The following is a 19,965-nucleotide window of genomic DNA, read 5'->3' as shown; positions in this document are numbered from 1 at the left end:
GGTATTAGTTTTGCTCATTGTTGAAAGCCATAGGTGGAGAGTTGTCTCATTGGAAATTATACCACATCTTCATATTTTTATATTTACATTTTTAGGAACTTATCTTGCTCAATATCCTACTCCCACCTTCTCATGGCAACGAGGGGTTACATGTACGGCAGTATAACAGAAGTGATTAATACAAGTAAATAATATAAACTGTATTGTAAAATTATAGTTATTTATTATTGGCGCAAATGAAGCAATTTATTTTGGCGCAAATGAAAGATTTTTTTTGGTGCAAATGCAAAGCGCTGAATTTAACAGCTGACTGATGTTATGATGCTACATACAACACACTCAAGACACAGGCTCTGTCAAGCTAACTTGTTCTAAGTGTAATGCTGCTATGTGTGTGCCAAATTCAATTCCCTATCATAATAAATCATTTCTATCTTTACTATCACAAATGAAAATAATGTCTAAATGTTGCAAAAAATCCTATTAAAAGCAAACCATGTTTCTACACTTATTTAAGGCAAATTTACCCAATCCACTTATAATCAATTACTACCATACAAAACACAAAATGTTACAAAACAAAACAAAATTACTCCATCTAAGTCCACAGACACCTTACTCACCAATGTGACAAACAAGTGGTATAATATAAAATAGATTGCTACCAGCCATGCAACCTGACCCGTTCTCCGCATGGTGACCTGCATCACATCAGTCCAGCCTTTATTGGCTAAGATTTGAAACATAGACATGAAAGCCTGAAAGTGATTAGGTGAAATAGTTTAAGTTGTGTTTAGTGCTATAACTCTAGGTTAATCTGTAGTGCACCTGAAGCTGTTCATACTGTGATCTACAAGACATTACGGGGTACTTAAATATGAATTATTTCCCCTTCATTGGCACACTGGCAAATATGTTTGTATCTAAAAGTTCCTTGACATTCAAAAACCAGTCTGTAAATGTAAGAAAAGTATATTACAAAAATAGATATTTTCTTCAATTTGAAATTTTGTCAAAATAACTATATTGGTAAATTCTGAAAATTCCTCATACATTTCTATATTTGGAAGTATACAACCTCAATATATAATATATTTGTAAACATTATGGAAGGTTTTGAAGATCTGCATTGAAAACTGTTAAAGTTGATAACAAAAAATTGACAACTTCCTCCAACTTTTAACATCTGAATTTGCAGTCAATATTGTGCATCCAGCCTGAAGTACTTTAAAGAGGAAATAATTCATTTTTTGTAGAAAACAGTTATGACCTAATCTAATAAAAATATTCATCATTCATTAAGTCTAAAACTAATAAATATTTTAACCTTATGGTATATTTTCAACTATTCATAAGTTACTATTACTGGTACATATTAAAACCAGTGAAAACAAAAACTTATACAAAGAGCAATGGATTATATCACAGCTGTTTCCTACAAATCTTTTATTTAAGTGAAAAACTGTTAAAAGTAATAATGTTAAAAGTAATAATTATAATTAGTAATCTGAACATGCTCACCCCTACATCCAATTATTTAACATTCTGAAATCTAAAATTGTTATTTTTTTCACATATATGACGGTTATTATTTATGAAAGGCTTCAAGACATCTTCCTTAAAACTTCTGATGATAGTATTTGAAAACACTAGAATTCGCAATCAGAATTAGAATCTAATGCATTTTTGGTTATATTTTCAAAAGTGTACACCAAAACATTGTGTTGACTAACAATGTCTTACACAATAGAATTTCAACCAAACATGTGACATTGTTTTCATTTTAGGGTACGAATAATAAAATTACCCATAGTTGTTTCGATTCTGAAAAAGTGAATTCTCTAATATTCAAAATCCATCAAAATATAAAATTTTTGTGATTCATTTAGACTGTTGTATACAATCCTACTACATATTTTTGCAAGCAGAGATCTATGTTGTAAAATTTTGCATGTGATGATAATGTTCACCAAGTTTATTTGTTAGAATATTCATTAGCATACAAATATTCCACTTTATTTTAATTCTATGTTTATGCAATTTTGTCACCAAAATGTAATTTTCAAATACTATCAATTCATGCCAAATTCAGCAACTCCATGAAATACTAGATAAACTTATCATTTGGTGCACTACTGCTGGACTGTTTCAGTCTTCTTTCTGAGATGACAGTAATGAGGTTTAGATTGAAGATGGAACTCACTGATGACAACACTTTGATTCGATGAAACATTTTTTTGGAAGACCTTGGCAAAAAAAAAAACAACATTTTTCTAATTGGACCAATCAGTCATCTAGTACCTAATGAAGTTGCTTCTACCAAATAATAATATTGTATGGGTCACTGCATCACAAACCATCTTGGTATTACCCTTACTTACCAATGTGACAAACAGATGGTAAAAAGTAAAGTATATAGATACTACAATTGTCAAGAACCAATGATCCGCCTTTGCTAGAACACCGTCCATCACCTCTACCCAACCCTCCTGGGTCAGAATTTGAAACATGGACATAAATGACTGCAGATAGTAATATTACAATGAAATAACACTTAATTTATATACAAACTTTGATTGATTATCAGTCATTAGCTGTTGCATTTTTTAAAACATGAAACCGAGGTATAAAAGTTTATTAGTATATAACATTGTACCAGTGACTTATAAAACTGGCAAAAGTACATGAAAAGACAATTTTTTACAAATATTCATTTATTTTACCTACTTTATAGAACAGAAAGATAATATATGGCAAAGAACATCTTAAAATATACATATTGCATTTATGTATCCATTTCAGTTAAATTAATGATAAAAAAGAAGTCCAAGATTATTTCACAAGTTTGAATCCCCTTACTAAAGAACAGATTCTTTAGATTTTGAAAGGATAATTTTATATGTAAAATCATCTGAAGCAATTTTAATCTAATAAGTATGATATCAGAGAAGACTGAAATGTCATAAGCTATTGAAAACACTAAACTTTGCTGTTGCATATATTTATTACCATTGTTAAAATTGAAGTAAGTGCTGGAATTTTAATAATTTTCTTATTGATTTGAAATATTTATTTCAATCATAAACAATAATATGTGTTCATATGACACCATGCCCCACTTGCACCATCACTTTCCTTGGTCAGTGAACCATAAAATCAGAGTCAAAACGTTAATTTGGCATATAATCTAAAAAGTGCAAATCATTAGGAACATGTGTACTAACTTTCAAGTTGATGTGACAACAACTTCATGGTAAACTTAATGGTAACACTTTATCCTAATACAGGATGGACAAAAAATAGAATTTCACATGGATAGATGCAGACCAGATAACATAATGCCCCACTACTATTGTAGACAATACCAGCAGACTCAATCTCTTTCATAACATTTTTACAATGTTTTCACTATTTGCATTAGTGTAAATTTCTTTTACTTTTGTGCTAGATGTTAAATTAAAAAAAAAAGACAAATAATTAAAGCTCATATAAAAGCTTTTATTAATAAGGTTAAAATCCCTTATTAACGACATATTTCTATTTCAATCTAATAAGAAATTAGTAGTTTAGTGTTTCATGTTATTATAAATACTAAGTTGGACTCATAATAAAGTACCATAAAGTATGATTTCACTATAATATATAATGTGCCATACAGAACCTGACAACCTTTTCCATTCTTGTAATAATAATAAAATGTTACGTACATGTGGAAAAGTTGAAAACTTGTCAAAGTTTGGGATATTACAAAACAACTGTAGACTAATGCTGGAGGCAATAATCAACAAACTAATGGTCAGCATGATTAAACTTCCAAGTTTTTTCCCTGGACCAAATATCTGAAAATGAAAACAATATAATATTTCAATGGTTTTAAACTTTTATTTCAAGTGTACCCTTTACAAAAGTTCAAGATTGCATAATAATCAACATGTTAAATTTCATTACATACCATCCCTCTAATAAACGAATAAAAACTGGATGTATTGTGAGAGGTAATTGTATCCCAATTCTCTATAACGTTAGCATACTCTGCTATGGAAAATCTCAACTCTCTTTCCCATAAGATGGTTTTTGATGAAAAGGAAAAGGAACTAATAATACTGGAGATGCATACAGGTTTAAGCAATAAAGATTCAGAAAAATTCTATCTCGAAACCATTCACAGGTTTAAAATAATTACAGATAAGTTTGTGACCCCTCAATTGTAGAAGTGTCAAATCCCATTTATTTGTTACAGAAAATGCAGAAATTATTCAACTAAAAAAAATAAAATAGAAAAGTATGTATTGAGAACTCAATATTCTATGAAAGTTTAAAGACATGGAGCATTTCCTACAACCCTTTGAAATTGCTTTTTTTGTCTGATGCAATGTATTTGGAAAAAAATAGTTACATTTTCAGAAAAGTTCTGGAATATTTAATTTTATCATAACACTATGTCTTCAAAACTTTGAAATTAAATATACATAACATTAATATGATTCATTTGCAACAGATAATAAAATTTCACAATTTTTAGAAACAGAAATACTTTATACATGATATGGTCTTTGTCATTCTTTGAAGTTATACTATCCTACCTTGAAACAAAAGTCTTCTAGCATTGGAGAAGCTTTCACTAATCTTACTACTCTCAGCACCTACAAAGATAAGTAACTAGATTAATTCTCGTAAGACATTTCATTCCCAGATATATCATAATTGCATGTTTAATTCAAAGATTTGAGAAATTGAAAAGCATTAAATTAATTCTTTGATTAATGTCAGTTGTTTGAAAGTGCTTCTATATTTTAAATATCATTTTGTGGGTATGATTTTTTCCTTTGTTTTTTCTTTATTTCTATTCAATTCAAATTTACTAGTAGCAGAGTAATTTTTGAAAACCTGATATGCCCTAATTCTTGTTAAAAAATATGGAATATTTTGGAAGAAATTTGCGCATACAAAATGGTCAAAATCCATTCAGGCATTACAGGTTTGATGGCGAAAATAGCTTCTAGGCAAAATATATATATATCTTTACATTAAAATAGAACTTGAGAAATCCAATTCACTGAACTGTAGCTTTACCTGAAAATATGTTAGTTGTGTCCTATATAGTTTAGGGATAATATGCAGAGTTGTTCCAATTGCTAACAACAACTCAAATTTGTGTAATGATCTTCTTAGATACCCGTACAATCCTAAACACCAAATCTTAAATATAGCTTCTAAGTCAAACAGTAAGGTAAACACAACCTGAAAAATACAGAAATATATATCTTCAAATTTCATCTTTACAACTTGTTTCATCAGTTTGTATAAAAAGGGAAGGCAAGGGCTTGGAACATAAAAAACAGAGTCAGGAAACTTCAAATTAATCAAAGGCATGTACTGTTCATTCAGAAATTATTGCAATGTTTTTATTAATGCAAAAAATGCAATAGTATCAGGTTCGCATTAATAAATACGCACATTTATAATTTCAGTAAAATGTAGTGAATTTCCTTCATAAAACTTTTTGCCTTTCCATTAATATCACATTTTTTGCCAGTGGGCAAGGATTCACAATAATAAATGCATGCATTAATTCCCTAATTTACTGTATCAATCCTTGCGTATCCATATACTAATATGGCTATTTATTAAGGAAGAGTATGTATACATAATTCTGCAGTCATGAAAATGGAAAGTTAGACTGAAATCATTCTCAAGTTTTTTTTTCCTCTTGTATGTTGCAATATCTTTGTTCATTCATCATATAAAACTAACCTCAGCATAATAAAATCCATCAGGTATCCCATCGTTAAATTTAGTTTTGTAATCAAATGACAAATTAGCTCCAGTGATACTACTGGCTAAAACTAGACATAGTATAAAAGTATGGAAAGCATTTGAACACAGTATCTTCTGGAAGAAAGGTGGAGCCAGGCCCTTAGCTTTGTTCTCATCAATAAGTACCATCTTCCACATGTTACCTTCAGAACTAATCACCTAAAAAAAATCTTTGAAATTATTGTACTTTGTAGTGAGCTTTCAGTCTACAAGTCTTTTAATTAACTTCCTACAATAAAACACCCATTTGCAAAGTTCTGTTAATGTATTTTTATAAAACAAATGTTGATATTCTTTGGCAAATGAGCTCAACCATGACATATTACTTTCAGTCAGTATGACTATGAACAAACCATAAAGAACAATACAATTGTAATTAAAACAAAAATCTACAGCATATCGTTTAATATATTCCTATATACATTTTAAATCATCCGTGAAAAATGCAACTTTCAGACAGAGAATTTCAAATGAAATATTGCACAATCTGAGAGTCTTAATATACAGTTGTTTTCCTCCATAGGATAGAATAAATAAGGCAAAAATCATAATTCTAATATGACGTTCTTCATATGCTTTGAGTGCATACCCATGGTGAAATACCAATATATTCATTTGTCAGCTGATCGGCAACGTCATGTCATTTGTTTTGGCCGTTTTAATCATACTTCCATGTTATATGCTTTTTATGAATGAGTAACCTGAGGTCAGACAATGTAAATGATGTACTTGAACAATTATGTAAAAATATAAGCACTCTACAGGAAAATGAAACTGAAAGTCGTCAAAACATGAAAATATAAACAAACGATGATAAAAATTTGTTGAAAGCTCATTTTTCACTCCATCCAAACCTGTCTTAATATGTTATTGTAAATTGTTAAAGCATGTCACTAATTCAGCTTTCTTTGTCTTTTAGGGCAATATTAAAGGCGTGTTGAATTGTGGGAACTGCAAATATTTCCTTTCACCTACAGGGGTTGAAAAATCCACTACCCTGACGCCCGGGACTAAAACATTTACGCCTCGGCAAATCAAAACTTGTCATCAATATGCAAGATGGACTAGTAAAATAAATTCTTGGTGTTTCAAAAATTGAAAGTGGAAAATCCCTTATTAGAAATGGATTATTTTTAACTATAAAAACAGCTGCAATAAATAAACTGAGGATGTAAAAATATAAATGACTATTATGTTGATTTACCTGAGAAGAATCTGAGTCTGCTGCACTTCCTCGTGGTCCCCACATATGTTGAAACTGTACCCTGATCTCTGCTACCGATTCAATTATAACAGCAATAAATATGTTCTACAAAAAACAATGGATTGAAGCTAAAACTATGTTAAACAATATATCAGCTACAGAAAATTAAGGTTCAAGTCATTTTATTTTTTCCATCTTTCAATGAAATTGAGTTGGCAACATATTTTCACAACTTTAGCTATCAAAATGTTATTTCTAGTATTTCATTGTGTTTATTTTTGTAAAAATGTCAATAAATACAACATGATGATACAAGATTCTTTATTTTACAGTCACTTGACTGTTTCACAGCATTTATTGCAATTCCTTAAAAATTTTGACACAATTGCAATTTGTTCCACCAATTAAACTGTACAAGAGGTCAGAAATTTTACTAATCTGCTCTAGGAGAGAACATTTACCTATATTTTATTATTTTACTTCAGTACTTACCTGTGATACACATGACTTTTACCTAAATTTTTCTTTGTAAAAATCATGATAATGTATATGTTTTCTTTTGTACCAAGAACTAATATTGATCACAATAATAATATAAATAATATGCAAGCATTTCAAACTAGCTTATCAAATATCTTAATTTTATAATATAGTAACAAAGTGGTCATATCACAGATGCTGATGAAAGATTTTTTTATCTGCTTTAAAAAAAAAAAAAAAAAAAAAAAAAAAAAAAAAATATGTGTATTTCCACTGGTAATAAACAATACAAATACACATTTTTCCATGCAAACATAAGAAAAATCCTGACAATAATAATAAGCCATATAAAAATAAAAATATATGTATTGCAATAGCATTTTAAATAGTAAGACAAATGCATATGTGTATCTGGAAATATGTAATTATAATACAATCTACTATTTTTCAAAAATAACTATCTTTATACCTTTACAAGCCAAGCCATCAGAAATATCAATGATATGAAGTAGAGATAGGCTAGTCCTGATGGTAAACTGTCTAAAGCATCATACATCATAAAAACCCAGCCTTCCTGAGATCCTGCTTCGTAAACAGTAAAAAAACTGGTTACTGAAAATTAGAAATATTGATGACATTAAAAATTAATTAAATAGTTTAAAGAGGCAAAAGTGACTAAAAGTGTGAATTAATCTGAATAAATCTATTAATAGTAACCTGTAAACAATACTATTTATGCGCATATTACTTAATGTGGAGCACATATCCCCTCAAAGAGATAGAAAATTTATGAATGCCCTCCATTAGGTACTACTTTTTCAATAAGTTGGAGGGAATTTTTGTTTTTTTATTAGGTGGTAATTTTGGATGCATTTAAATGCTGGCACTCCAAACTTTTACAAATGTTCTAACTCTGCTTCCTCCTTAAGTATCATTTATTTATACTGGTACAAACTGTTCTGTAAATCTTGATACCAGTGTATTAAATAAAATAATACATACAAAATTCATCAAATCCATCAAATCCTCTCTTTGCCTTTGCTAGTTCAAGTGCCATACATTTCATCCCCTCTGGACATTGATAGCCATAGTCGGGTACAGGAGAACAGAAAGCATCAGGTATGGCTAGATCAAGAATTGTTAAATCACTATAAAACAAACAAAAAATTCAATCAATAACACACTTTATTATATAAGTATAAAATTTCTCTTTTCTCATAGGGCAAAGCATTCTGAATCTTCTTTGATAAAAATTATATTCAGCACGGGAAAAATCATCGTAGGTTAATATAAGATTTGGAACAGCCAACATGTACCTAAATAGTTATTTTCCCAGGCAACATCAATGATGTAGAGTTATGATGACATGCACATTCTCTTTTTTTCGGTGTTCATTTTTTTAAAGTAAATTTTATTGAATATTTCAAATTATAAGCTTGCAACTACCAAAACAAATATATTTAGCATAAAAACAAGGAGCAGTTTAAATATTTTGAGCAAATGCTAGAAATTTGGGGATTGATAAAAAAAGTCAAATAATAAAACAGTTGTTGACTTTTGATATCAGTTGATATATATAGATTCTACCACTGCATCGAGTGTGATACGATATTTATCCACTCGAGACAGTTAAATTTTCAAATTTAAAACGCGAGGCTCGCCGAGCGTTTTAGATATTTAAAATTTAACTGTCGAGAGTGGATAAATATCGTATTACACGAGATTTGGTGGTGGAATCTGTTTCTCTAATGATTTTCAAACAATATGCAGGCAAACTTATTCCTTCTTTTTGAATGATCTGCAAAAAGATGTGTTCTTTCTATGTGACGTCATGAGGCATGGTTGCCTTTTTTCATGCCGTCACAATAGAAAATTCAGAGGAAAGCAAGAAAATTCGACGTCATAATCGGATTTTAACCAATGAAGAACTGAGATCAAACGAACCACACGTTGATTAAATATTTTTTTATACAATGGGTGCAAAAAGGGATAACTTGACGAAGAATTAGAGAAATATAGATTCTTACATTGATACCAGCGTATTATCGGATTTATCCAATCGAGATAGTTAAATTATCAATTTTAAAGTCTGAGCCTTGGCGAGGACTTTAAAATTTATAATTTAACTATCGAGATTGGATAAATCCGATAATTCACGAGTAACTATGTAAGAATCTGTTTCTCTAATGATTAAAAAATACATTTTCATTTTTTGTTAAACCAAAACCCCCTTCGAGTGCCTTCCACATTTCACAAAGTTGTCAATTTCATTAACACCTGTTAGCATATTTTGAGCTGATAAAGGTTATGACCCTTAAATTCATCCAATCATCTTCTGAGATCACAGGCAACCACACGTTGATTAAATTTTTTTATACAATGAGTGCAGAAAGGTATAAATTGTCAAAGAATTAGAGAAAATGATTTATCAACCTCATCAAAAGTCAATAATTGTATAAAATCATATGTGTCAGTGGTTGTTTTTGCTAGATTTAAACATCTGGATGTTTGTTTAGTTTTGTTTTTTGTTGGGTTGTTGTCTCATTCCTGTTATACCACAAGTCTCAGTTTATTCCTATGCAAAATATTAATATCTTTGTTATTTCATGATATTTGTTATCTAAAAGGTTCTTACTATAAAATGTCTCATATAATCTAAATCTTGAGATGGCTAAAGTTAGTTAATTGAAATAAATAACACTTGTACTACCAGAAATTTAACAGTAGTTGTATGTTTTTATTTGGATTTATCCAAGCAATTGTATAATTTTACAAGTTTTTTTCCAGGAATAACTAAACTTATAAAACAAATAGTTACATTACAAGGCAATGTACAAATCTACATCAAATATCAACATGAATATATTTTCCCCTGTAAATACATGTACCTTGTACTGTTGACATGATTCTTCACACAGTGATGTCTCAGCTCACCAAAGAACTGTACACCCAGAATACCATACAGTGACATGAAGAACAGGAAAAATATGGAGACATTATAAACCTGTCGGCCTGAACGTCTGAAAAAATAAGTTTCTTGTAAATATTAATTGTTAAAATAATAAATTATGTAAGCATGAGAATGATAACTTTTAAATGAATATAAAATTAAAATTAAACACAGAATATATTCATCTTTGATAATTTAATTCATATATAATTTTCTATACTTGTGTGACAAGGCCTTTCCATCTGATTTTTTAAATTTTGTTCTTATATTGTGCTGTTAATCAACTGTCCTACGTAAAGCATGTTAGGGGAGGATTGTGCACTCACAAACATGTTTAACCCCACCCATTCTTTATAAACATGTATTGCAGTGGTTGTTGTTTGAAGTCTGCCATAATTATTTTTGTTTATTGGTATTAATCAGGCTTTCATAGATAGATATAAGAAGATGTGGTATGAGTGCCAATGAGACAACTCTCCATCCAAGTCACAATTTGTAAAAGTATTATAGGTCAAAGTACGGCCTTCAACACAGAGCCTTGGCTCACACCGAACAGAAAGCTATAAAGGGCCCCAAAAATGACTAGTGTAAAACCAATCAAAATTTTAGTTAGTTTTTTTTTTTGCCATCCTGGTGCCTTTTACAGCTGACTATAACTGTTCACATCTTTGTCCTTTGGTCTTTAATTGATAGTTGTCTAATTTGCAATCAAACCAAATATCCTCAATTTCATATTGTGCATACTAACTTGAAAATTGAATTTATCCTAGCTTTTGGTAGTTGGAATTTCAGAAATACTCGGAAGACTCTTATGAGTATTAGTGGCCTTGGACATCTCAAAACAGAAAGATACCATTCTTGTTGTACTATGTCTGTCATTTCAAATACCTGGAAATAACACAAATTTTCTATTATTACAACAGACGGTTCATGAAAAAAATAGATCAATTGTGTCAATTTTGAATCATGTTATGTGCATGTAGTGATTTTGTGTCATGAATTGATTACACTTCAATAATTACAATTATATGTCATATTTGATAATAGTTTTTTCTGAAGAAAAAAAATCTACATGTATAACAAAACACAAAACTGTGTGATTCCTTAGCTTTTAATTTAGTCAAGAGCATGTAGAGATTTTGTGTCATGAATTTCATATCCCTTCTATTTCATTGAATTAAAATAAAGGTTAAATATATTAAAAACTGAACTGAGAGAAAATATGGGGATGCATGAACATCACAATAATTAATTACGATTTTTCCATAATTACCTGTAAGATAACAGACACCCACAAAAACAATACCATAAACCCATCAAACTGGCACCATCTATCTTTTAAGTAAGCATTCTCACCCTACAAACACAATCAAAACACAGTTATACATGCACTGGAAAGCTTATGAAACCTAGATGTACTACAGGTCATATATTTAAGCATATATATGCAAGTATAAGCAAAGATTAATTCTAAGAGTTAAGTTTCCATTCTTTCTTATTCCTTTATATCTTCGTTTGATTTTACATGACATTTAGAGTTATTTGGAAAATAATGTTGTGGTTGTTTTTTTTAACTGGAAAAATTAATTGTGGTTGAATGACTCCACTGATATCATTTAAAAACTTTTTCCACAGAACTCAATGATGTCACAAACATGGCATATTTTTCCTGCTTCTTGGTTGGTTTAAAGATCCAAGAATGATTTAAATATTAAAATTACTGTACCTAACAAGGGAGTTCAGTCTTAAAAACTGACATATGAAAAGAGTAACAAAAAAAATTGTTGTGTTTATATTTACCTTATAAATACCTCTAATATGCATTTTGGCTATCATTTCTGCAGTAAACAGGAAGGTAACAATCAGGTCAAAAATGAAAGTTAAATATTCCAAGCCTTTATTCTCTTCAAATGTTTTTGGCGTATTCATACTAACAGAGAGAATGCTAACAAAGGCACATAACCGGAGCAATCTCCTGACAAACGCTCTGTTGACCCAGTCAATGTCTGCATTATCATTCAAGTTCTCATCTGGACCATAATCTGCCACTGGGTAGTTTTCCTTGAAACTTGTCTTTCTGTTTACTAACATGTTGACCATTTTGATTGAAATAAACTGATGGAAAATTTTGATTTATGTTTTAGCGATTTTTCACATTTTTAATATTTAACCAAGTTTACATATATCAATGTTAAACAAATAAGATATTTTCCCCTTCCATCATACTATCTTTAAGATTTCTATATATCTATATATATATAGCTACATATCTGAAATCACATATCTGACAATCTGATTCCGTTGTTGTTTGCAAACAGAATGGTAAAGTTAACTGAAAAGATAAAATAATAACAATATACATATGGTTGTATTAAAACAGAAAATTAGACTTGCACATCTAGGATGGTAAGGAATACGAGCAATCTCAGTTTAACTGATGAGCCTCAAAAACATATTCGCAAAAAAAATTTCTCAGTCCAGTATTTGTGAATATTATTTGTACATTCAATTTTGCACATATATTTAAGGGCATACGATAGAGTAGAGAGCGCTTGTTGATTTTTTCTTGAAATTTTGATAGGTCTATTTCAATGTGTACTTTTGAAAAATGCAAAGAAAAATATACCTTCATGACTTACTTTTTAAGATATTTTAGTTCGTAATTTGCATATTTGAAGGAAAAACCCTGAAATTTCATAATTAAGGACTTTTAAGGAAAGTAGCAATACTTTTGAACGAACAGTCATAATTAAACCAGATTTTTTGTAAAATGTTCCCTTGGATCCATGGAATCCAGATGTTGTAATAAGTTTAAGGTTAAACCCAATAATTATATCCTGAATTTGTATTACTATTAGTGAAATACAGAAGTTGACAATATTTTGTGCAGAAAAAATTCTATCGTTGATTTTTTCTTAAAATTTAGGCGGAGCATTCTTGAAATTGTACTTGATTCAAAAGAAAAAATGTATGGGTCTATGTGCTTGTTTTTTCAATATAAGCCATAAACCTTGATTTTTAATGGCAAACAGGACTTTGCCAATATGGTGCTAAATTACGTTGAAACAAGTTCTAATCGCAACAACGTCATGCAATCACTCCCGCTGTACATGACTACGCTGTCAAGTTCTGTGGCATAGCCAAGGGTTTTTTCCAAAGCAACGATATAAAACATCAAAATTTATAAAGCTGGTAACTCGTAAAATAGCATAAAATATTTGCCAAACCTTTATGAAATAATACGAAACTTAGACAGAAACTTCTTCATAATCAAGAAATAACATTTAAAAAGTATTCTAGTTAATTGATTTGAGAATAGTACAGAAACAAGAAAGATAAACCTGATAAAAGAATTCATTTGCATCTCTGTCCAACATTAGTCCTGAATTGTTTCATGTAGACAACACAGCTTGAGCATAGTTTTAATTATTCAAAAGGCCCCAACATAACAAAATGTATCATAATTATAAAGTATGTGTGATAATATAAAAATAATGACATTTGGTATGATTGCCAATGAGACAACTGTTAACCATAGTTCAAATGACGAAGATAAAAGCAATAAAAGGCCACCTTACGGTCTTCAACAATGAAAAACCAAACACTGTATAGTCAGGTATAAAAGGTCCGACATGAAAAATGTGAAACAATTCAAACGAAAAAACTAACGGCCTAATTTAAACCTTTTATACGTTTCCTGCATATTTCAGTGCACTTCTTTGTCCGTTGAATCTATCAAATAGGAGAAAGGGTATATCATTTCGCTTCAAATTCCTTTTCTTTTATACATTCAAAATTTATTTACAAGGAGAGACATAGCTATAAATCAACTGAAATGTTCCTCGTTGGAAACTTGGTGTAATGTAGATTGATTGAGTTATGTGGATTAATGATAAAAAGAATATCTGTGGACACTAGATTTCATGGTTTGGACAAATTCTGCATGCATGGCAGCCTAAAGTAAAATATATATATAAAAAGTTTGTTGAAAACCTGAATTTATGAATTTTCTTTTCAAATGAGGTCAAGGAAACTGTTTCCTGCAAATTCAGGTCCTAATTGTCATAATAGTCCATTAGGTTGTAGTATAACATTTCTAATGAAGTACTACGGCCGGTATTAGAGCATGAAATTGCAAGATTTCTATATCAATAGAAAAGTTACCTTAGCTTGTCTTCAGGGTTTTCTTTATTACGGTACACATGATTATTGACAGACTTGTATGTATTATACATGTACCTCCACTCTAGGAGTGGGGCAATATTGCAACCACATTTGTCCTTCCCTATGGTCGTCGACATCAATGAGTTGTAGCACTTTACTTTTCTGATCTGTCAGATATCTAATTCCTGTGTGCTGATACTTCGATTTTTTTCTGTGAATATGTACAAGACAGGATATGCTTAGTATGCCAATGGGTGCATTCTTGTTTTTGTCTATCATACAGAGTTTATTATAACTGTATCTTTTTAACTGACAAATCTTCTTCATTCAAATATATATTCTACTGGGTTCAATTTTTAAAAAAGCTGTTCAACTCTGCAATTTTTTAATGTACGTATTTAAAGTCAGACACATTTTCAGCAGTTGTCTTTATTTATTATGTTAATTTGTTATTTTGTTGATAGTCTCTGTTAAATTTATCCATACAATGACAATTCTCCATACAATTTAGAGTTTGCCAAATGGTATAGATAATATATACTGATTAAGACAGTACGTTGATATCTAAATTGCTTATTGGGCTTTTTGTGTTGTTGGGTTTCTGTCTCATTCTTTTTATTCAATACCTATATGAAATAAAACAAGCATTCTGAGAGTATTGCATGGCAATACATAGTCCCCTACCGGATAAAAATTCATTATACTGGAACAAAATGCTAACTTGTTCTATAACTTGTCATAGTGTAAACAAAAAGTAAATATCGTGTCAATATCTTCAAGCATGACTAAAAACAGTGTGGAAAACTGATTATATGCGTGAATTTTTCAAGTCCAGGGACCATAACTCTGTACAAAATTATTAGACCGAAACAAAAATTTGAACTTGATCTGTAACTTGTCATGATAAAACTATATATATACCAATTATCAATCAATATCTTATAAGCATGATGAAAAAAAACATCAGATATGATTAATAGTTCTCTAAAATTAGATATGATGTAATACAGTGTATATCTATTTTCAAATTATAATCAAATATAATTAATAGTTCCAAATATTTTTTCTTTCATTTGTTACAAACTAATTTAGATTTGTAACTTATCTATAAAATGTCAACAACTTTTTAATTTATCTACACAATGTAATGTATTGAAATATATACATTAATAAAAATAGATTATTATCTTAAAGGATTTCTCTTCATAATTTTTTATATATAGATATATATATATATATATATAGCATTCAGAAAATTAGTTTATACTAAATAACAAACATACCTGTCAACAAATTCTTCAAATAATTTAACAAAGAATGTCTTTTAAATAATGAGTTATCTCCCTTTGTACAGAAATATGGTTTAACATAGTACAATAACATTAGATATGGTCCATAACTCTGGACTAAATCATCAGACCGGAACAAAATTTGAACTTGATCTATAACTTGTCATGATAAAACTATATACCAAATATCAAATCAAAATCTTCAAGAACAAAGAAAAAAAGTGTGGAAAGCTGATTTGCAAACAAACACAAGTTATAAATGTTGATTTGATTTTTTTTTACATTTCAAGATAATACTGTTGGCTTCATTATTAATGAAAGAATTCTAGTATAACAATTCTTGTGATATGGCTGCTTTTCTTAGCAGGTACTTTTTTTAAATTCATGCAACTGGATTTATGAGGTCAGTGAAATTTCCACAAATGGGACTACATCTAAAGCGATGTCTCAAAATGGTAACGTTTTTATTAGAAACATCATGAAATGACAACGTTCTTATTAGCAACGTGGCGAAAACAACATGAAAAGTTTTGAAAACGTTATTATCTGCCCCTGCTACTCTATCGTATGCCCTTAGGGATTGTCGGTACTTGAATTATATTTAAACATACTGTTCCCCCCAAAGCCTTTTAGCATCATGGTAATGTGATGCTATATTGCTAGATTGTGATGCTATCGAAATTAGTTTCTTATAGATAGTATTTTGGATATGATGCTATAGTTTCTAGAAACAAGATGGTATTTCATAATTTCCTATTCATCAGGGTGATATAAAAAAGATTCTGAGGAGAACACTATAAAACAGTATAATTTAGTAAAGTTAATATAAATGACTTTAGGACAAATCTTTAATCTATTCATCCATTATAAATGCCAATTTGAAATTATTTTATGTTATATATATATTTGATTTAAGGAATAACTGTAATATTTTTTCTGTCTATGAAGAAATTACATCAACAATGTGGTGCACCACATTTTTTAGGTTATTTCAAATAGACGGAAAAAATATTAGTCATTCTTATAATTTAATTCTATATTCCATTTTTAAGGAGTAAATCATGAAAAAAACGTTGATGACATCACGGTCACATGACAAAATTATGTCTAGGAGCTGAAAGACAAAAAACTCTCAGCCAATCAGAAGACGTGTTACATCCAAAATTAAATTATCAATACATAAAATATATTAATTTACACAATTATTAATATTTTCCCGCGGTTGGTTCGAAAGTAATGCAGGGAAATATTGTATATGGGTAATATGTGTATGGTCCAATCAGAGCGGTTGATTTAAATGCGTATATGTAGGCATGTTTGATTTGTTTGTCACTTTCTAGCCACTGTTCGTACAGGCATGACATAAAACTTCAATATTTTCGAAAAAATGTTTGTGTTCATTAAAGAGATAGAATTTTGTATTAAAATGTATAGAAGCAAAGAATAGAATAACAACATGTTTGTTATTTGCTGTTATAAACAATATTGTATTTGTCATTATGATACTACATCTAGAGTTCATCAAATACGGCGGTCTGTCGGAAATTTGATATTTGTGTTTGTGTTGTTTCTTTACAGGCATATGTACTATAGATAATACTAACAGTTATAAATTTTAAAATGTGCATACTTGTTTATTGCATTTAAGAATTTTTTATTTAGCATTTTACGGTTGTACACACCCTTTCATGAAAAATATTTCAAAGATTCCAGAACACATACAATTTCATGGCAGAGGAGTCCTCTGGGAGGACATCATATGTTTAGGAAAATATTTTAACTGTATTGTAAAATATTATCCTAACAAATTAAAGAAAGTTTCATAGAGAAGGACACTTTTTCATAATGAAATATTGTCCTGGAATGTATTTTTTATTAAAACAATTAAATTTATAGTAAAAAGAAAAAAATATCACAGTTGATTTTTTATGTTATAGAAAGTTTAAATTTGTTGTTTCTTTTCATAGTACTGCACGCCAATTTTTTCTGTTAATTGCAACAAAGAAGGTTCTTTAGTATTGCATAGAACTAATACAATAGTAGTGTCATAAATATAATAATAAAGCAACCCACATTTTGAAAGATGGATTCAGCTAGTACTTATATCTATTATATGTATTACAGCAAATAACATGTTTCCCCGTTATATATAATGGTGGAATTTTAATGATTTTCAGCAGTCGTTCTTACTGATTTGCATTATTACAATTACATATTTTAAATCAATTTTTCAGGCATTTTGGATCATTATATGTTAATCTTATATCTTTTTAAACTCTTTTTGTCTACATCATTGCCTTTGGAGAAAATAATTACAGAGCTTAAACAACTAATTGTCACAAATTTAAACATTAAGAAATACAGATAAAAATGCATGCAAAATACTTGTCCAGCAAATACAGACATATTATGTAATATACAATGAACTAGAATAATTAATTCATACAAGACAAAAATGTAGCTGAAACATTAATAAACATGAATAATTTTTAGGGGGGAACACAAATGTATGTGTATGGCATCAGCGATATTTATACCGTATATGATATATATATTGTTGCTTTAATGAGATTTAATAAGATTTAAAGTAATTAAGACAAAATTCAAGTTGATGATTTAAAAAGATTGTTGAGTTTTCAACAGGTGTTCACTATTAACAATGATTGTATATTCTAGCGTGTGAACTACATACATCTTATCACTATTTGTCCATCACAAAGGTTCCTGGTAACAGAGACATATATACACATATGGGTCGTTTTCAAAATCCGTTCATATTTTAGATAGAAATTGAGAAAATATTTTCATCAATTTAATTCAATTTTAAATATTCTAATGAACTCTTAGTAATTTATATGAGCAAAATCTAAAATATGCAGTCTTAATGAAACTGGAAGATAATTTTAAATGCAAAATTTGACAAAAATTACGGAATTTGTCAACTACATAACGAAAGCAATTATTTTGATATCTCAATGTTTGGTACTAATAAATGATGACCTTTTCCTTAAACATGTTAAATATTGTAATATAGAATTACTTTCAATCTAATTACTTCAGTTATTACAGTGTTCAACGTACAATTTTTACTTTTCTTTTTGTCACCTACATAACAAAAATGTCCACTACATAACAAAATTATGTCAATTGTTACGTAGTTGACCGTTATGTAGTGGACATATTCAAACTTTGTGGCATTTTTTAATACCACGGATACTTTGACATCATAAAAACTGTGCTTTTTTCTATAAAACACAGAATATTGATTATAATGATATAGATATGGACGTGATGTTCCCTTGTTATCTTGATAAAAAACCCCGTTACCAAGTGGACAAGTTAAAAAATACGGGGCTACCTCTTCTTACTTAAATGCCAAAAATTGTTGATACTATTTACAGAGTTATCTTTTATATGCTTCCATTATACCGCGGGACCATACACATTCAGTATGAATACGGTTCCTTACTTGGAAGAAGAAGAAGATTATTATAATCAGTGTTCCAGCTTGAATCTCAGGGCAGAAGGGTGCTAGTTGTCTGAAAGGGCACTTTAGCGTCATAACCCAGATTTTAAGGGCAATGTTGGACAGTGTATAAATTACCTTGAATATTGCTAGGCTCAGCTGGAGAACATTAGTTGTATTTAAACCATATTCAGAAATTAATGTGTTCTTGATGTTGGTTCCAGTAAGAATTTTTTTTCATCAAATTATCATACCATGAAGCAAAGCATATCATTTTGATGTTAATCTAAACAAACTTGTACATTTGGTATGGAAAATAATCATCAGAAATTTCAATGTTTTATAACTTATACCAAAATAAACAAGTAGTTTTGAAAGATGGAGTTATACATGCAAAATTGAATGTTGAATGTTATCAAATTATCTTCATTTAAATTACTTGTTCAAACATATAGTATATATGTTATTGAGAGTTATTTATTGGTAAATTTTTAATCAATTAAAAATGCTTAATTCCATCTCGGATACTTTCGACATAACTCGTTACCTGTTTGTATGCATAATTTATCGTTCGTATTTTAATCTCCTCTGATTG

At 29.4% G+C, this 19,965-nt stretch overlaps 1 protein-coding gene across 2 annotated transcripts in view; it reads right to left on the bottom strand.

The window, feature by feature from the left end:
* The window catches only part of LOC127728382 (sodium leak channel NALCN-like), a 70,137-nt gene that overhangs the window by 46,138 nt on the left and 4,034 nt on the right, over nucleotides 1–19,965 (bottom strand). The window contains exons 2-13 of one of the 2 annotated variants that reach the window (XM_052235736.1): nucleotides 12,252–12,783; nucleotides 11,725–11,808; nucleotides 11,200–11,339; nucleotides 10,390–10,521; nucleotides 8,504–8,649; nucleotides 7,971–8,113; nucleotides 7,022–7,126; nucleotides 5,755–5,976; nucleotides 5,074–5,241; nucleotides 4,584–4,643; nucleotides 3,708–3,839; nucleotides 2,382–2,522 (exon numbers count right to left, since the gene is read on the bottom strand). In XM_052235736.1, coding sequence (XP_052091696.1) covers nucleotides 2,382–2,522; nucleotides 3,708–3,839; nucleotides 4,584–4,643; nucleotides 5,074–5,241; nucleotides 5,755–5,976; nucleotides 7,022–7,126; nucleotides 7,971–8,113; nucleotides 8,504–8,649; nucleotides 10,390–10,521; nucleotides 11,200–11,339; nucleotides 11,725–11,808; nucleotides 12,252–12,551 — 1,773 coding nt within the window. In that variant the 5' untranslated portion in view covers nucleotides 12,552–12,783. Of the gene's footprint in view, nucleotides 1–623; nucleotides 759–2,381; nucleotides 2,523–3,707; nucleotides 3,840–4,583; nucleotides 4,644–5,073; nucleotides 5,242–5,754; nucleotides 5,977–7,021; nucleotides 7,127–7,970; nucleotides 8,114–8,503; nucleotides 8,650–10,389; nucleotides 10,522–11,199; nucleotides 11,340–11,724; nucleotides 11,809–12,251; nucleotides 12,784–19,965 lie in introns of both variants that reach the window. The other variant, XM_052235744.1, reaches the window with a different exon arrangement.

The sequence above is a fragment of the Mytilus californianus genome, unplaced genomic scaffold, assembly GCF_021869535.1.
Source record: "Mytilus californianus isolate M0D057914Y unplaced genomic scaffold, xbMytCali1.0.p SCAF_1, whole genome shotgun sequence".
In the NCBI taxonomy this organism is placed as follows: Eukaryota; Metazoa; Mollusca; class Bivalvia; order Mytilida; family Mytilidae; genus Mytilus; species Mytilus californianus.
Note: the sequence above shows the minus strand (reverse complement) of the source record. Positions and strands in the feature narration are given on the sequence as shown.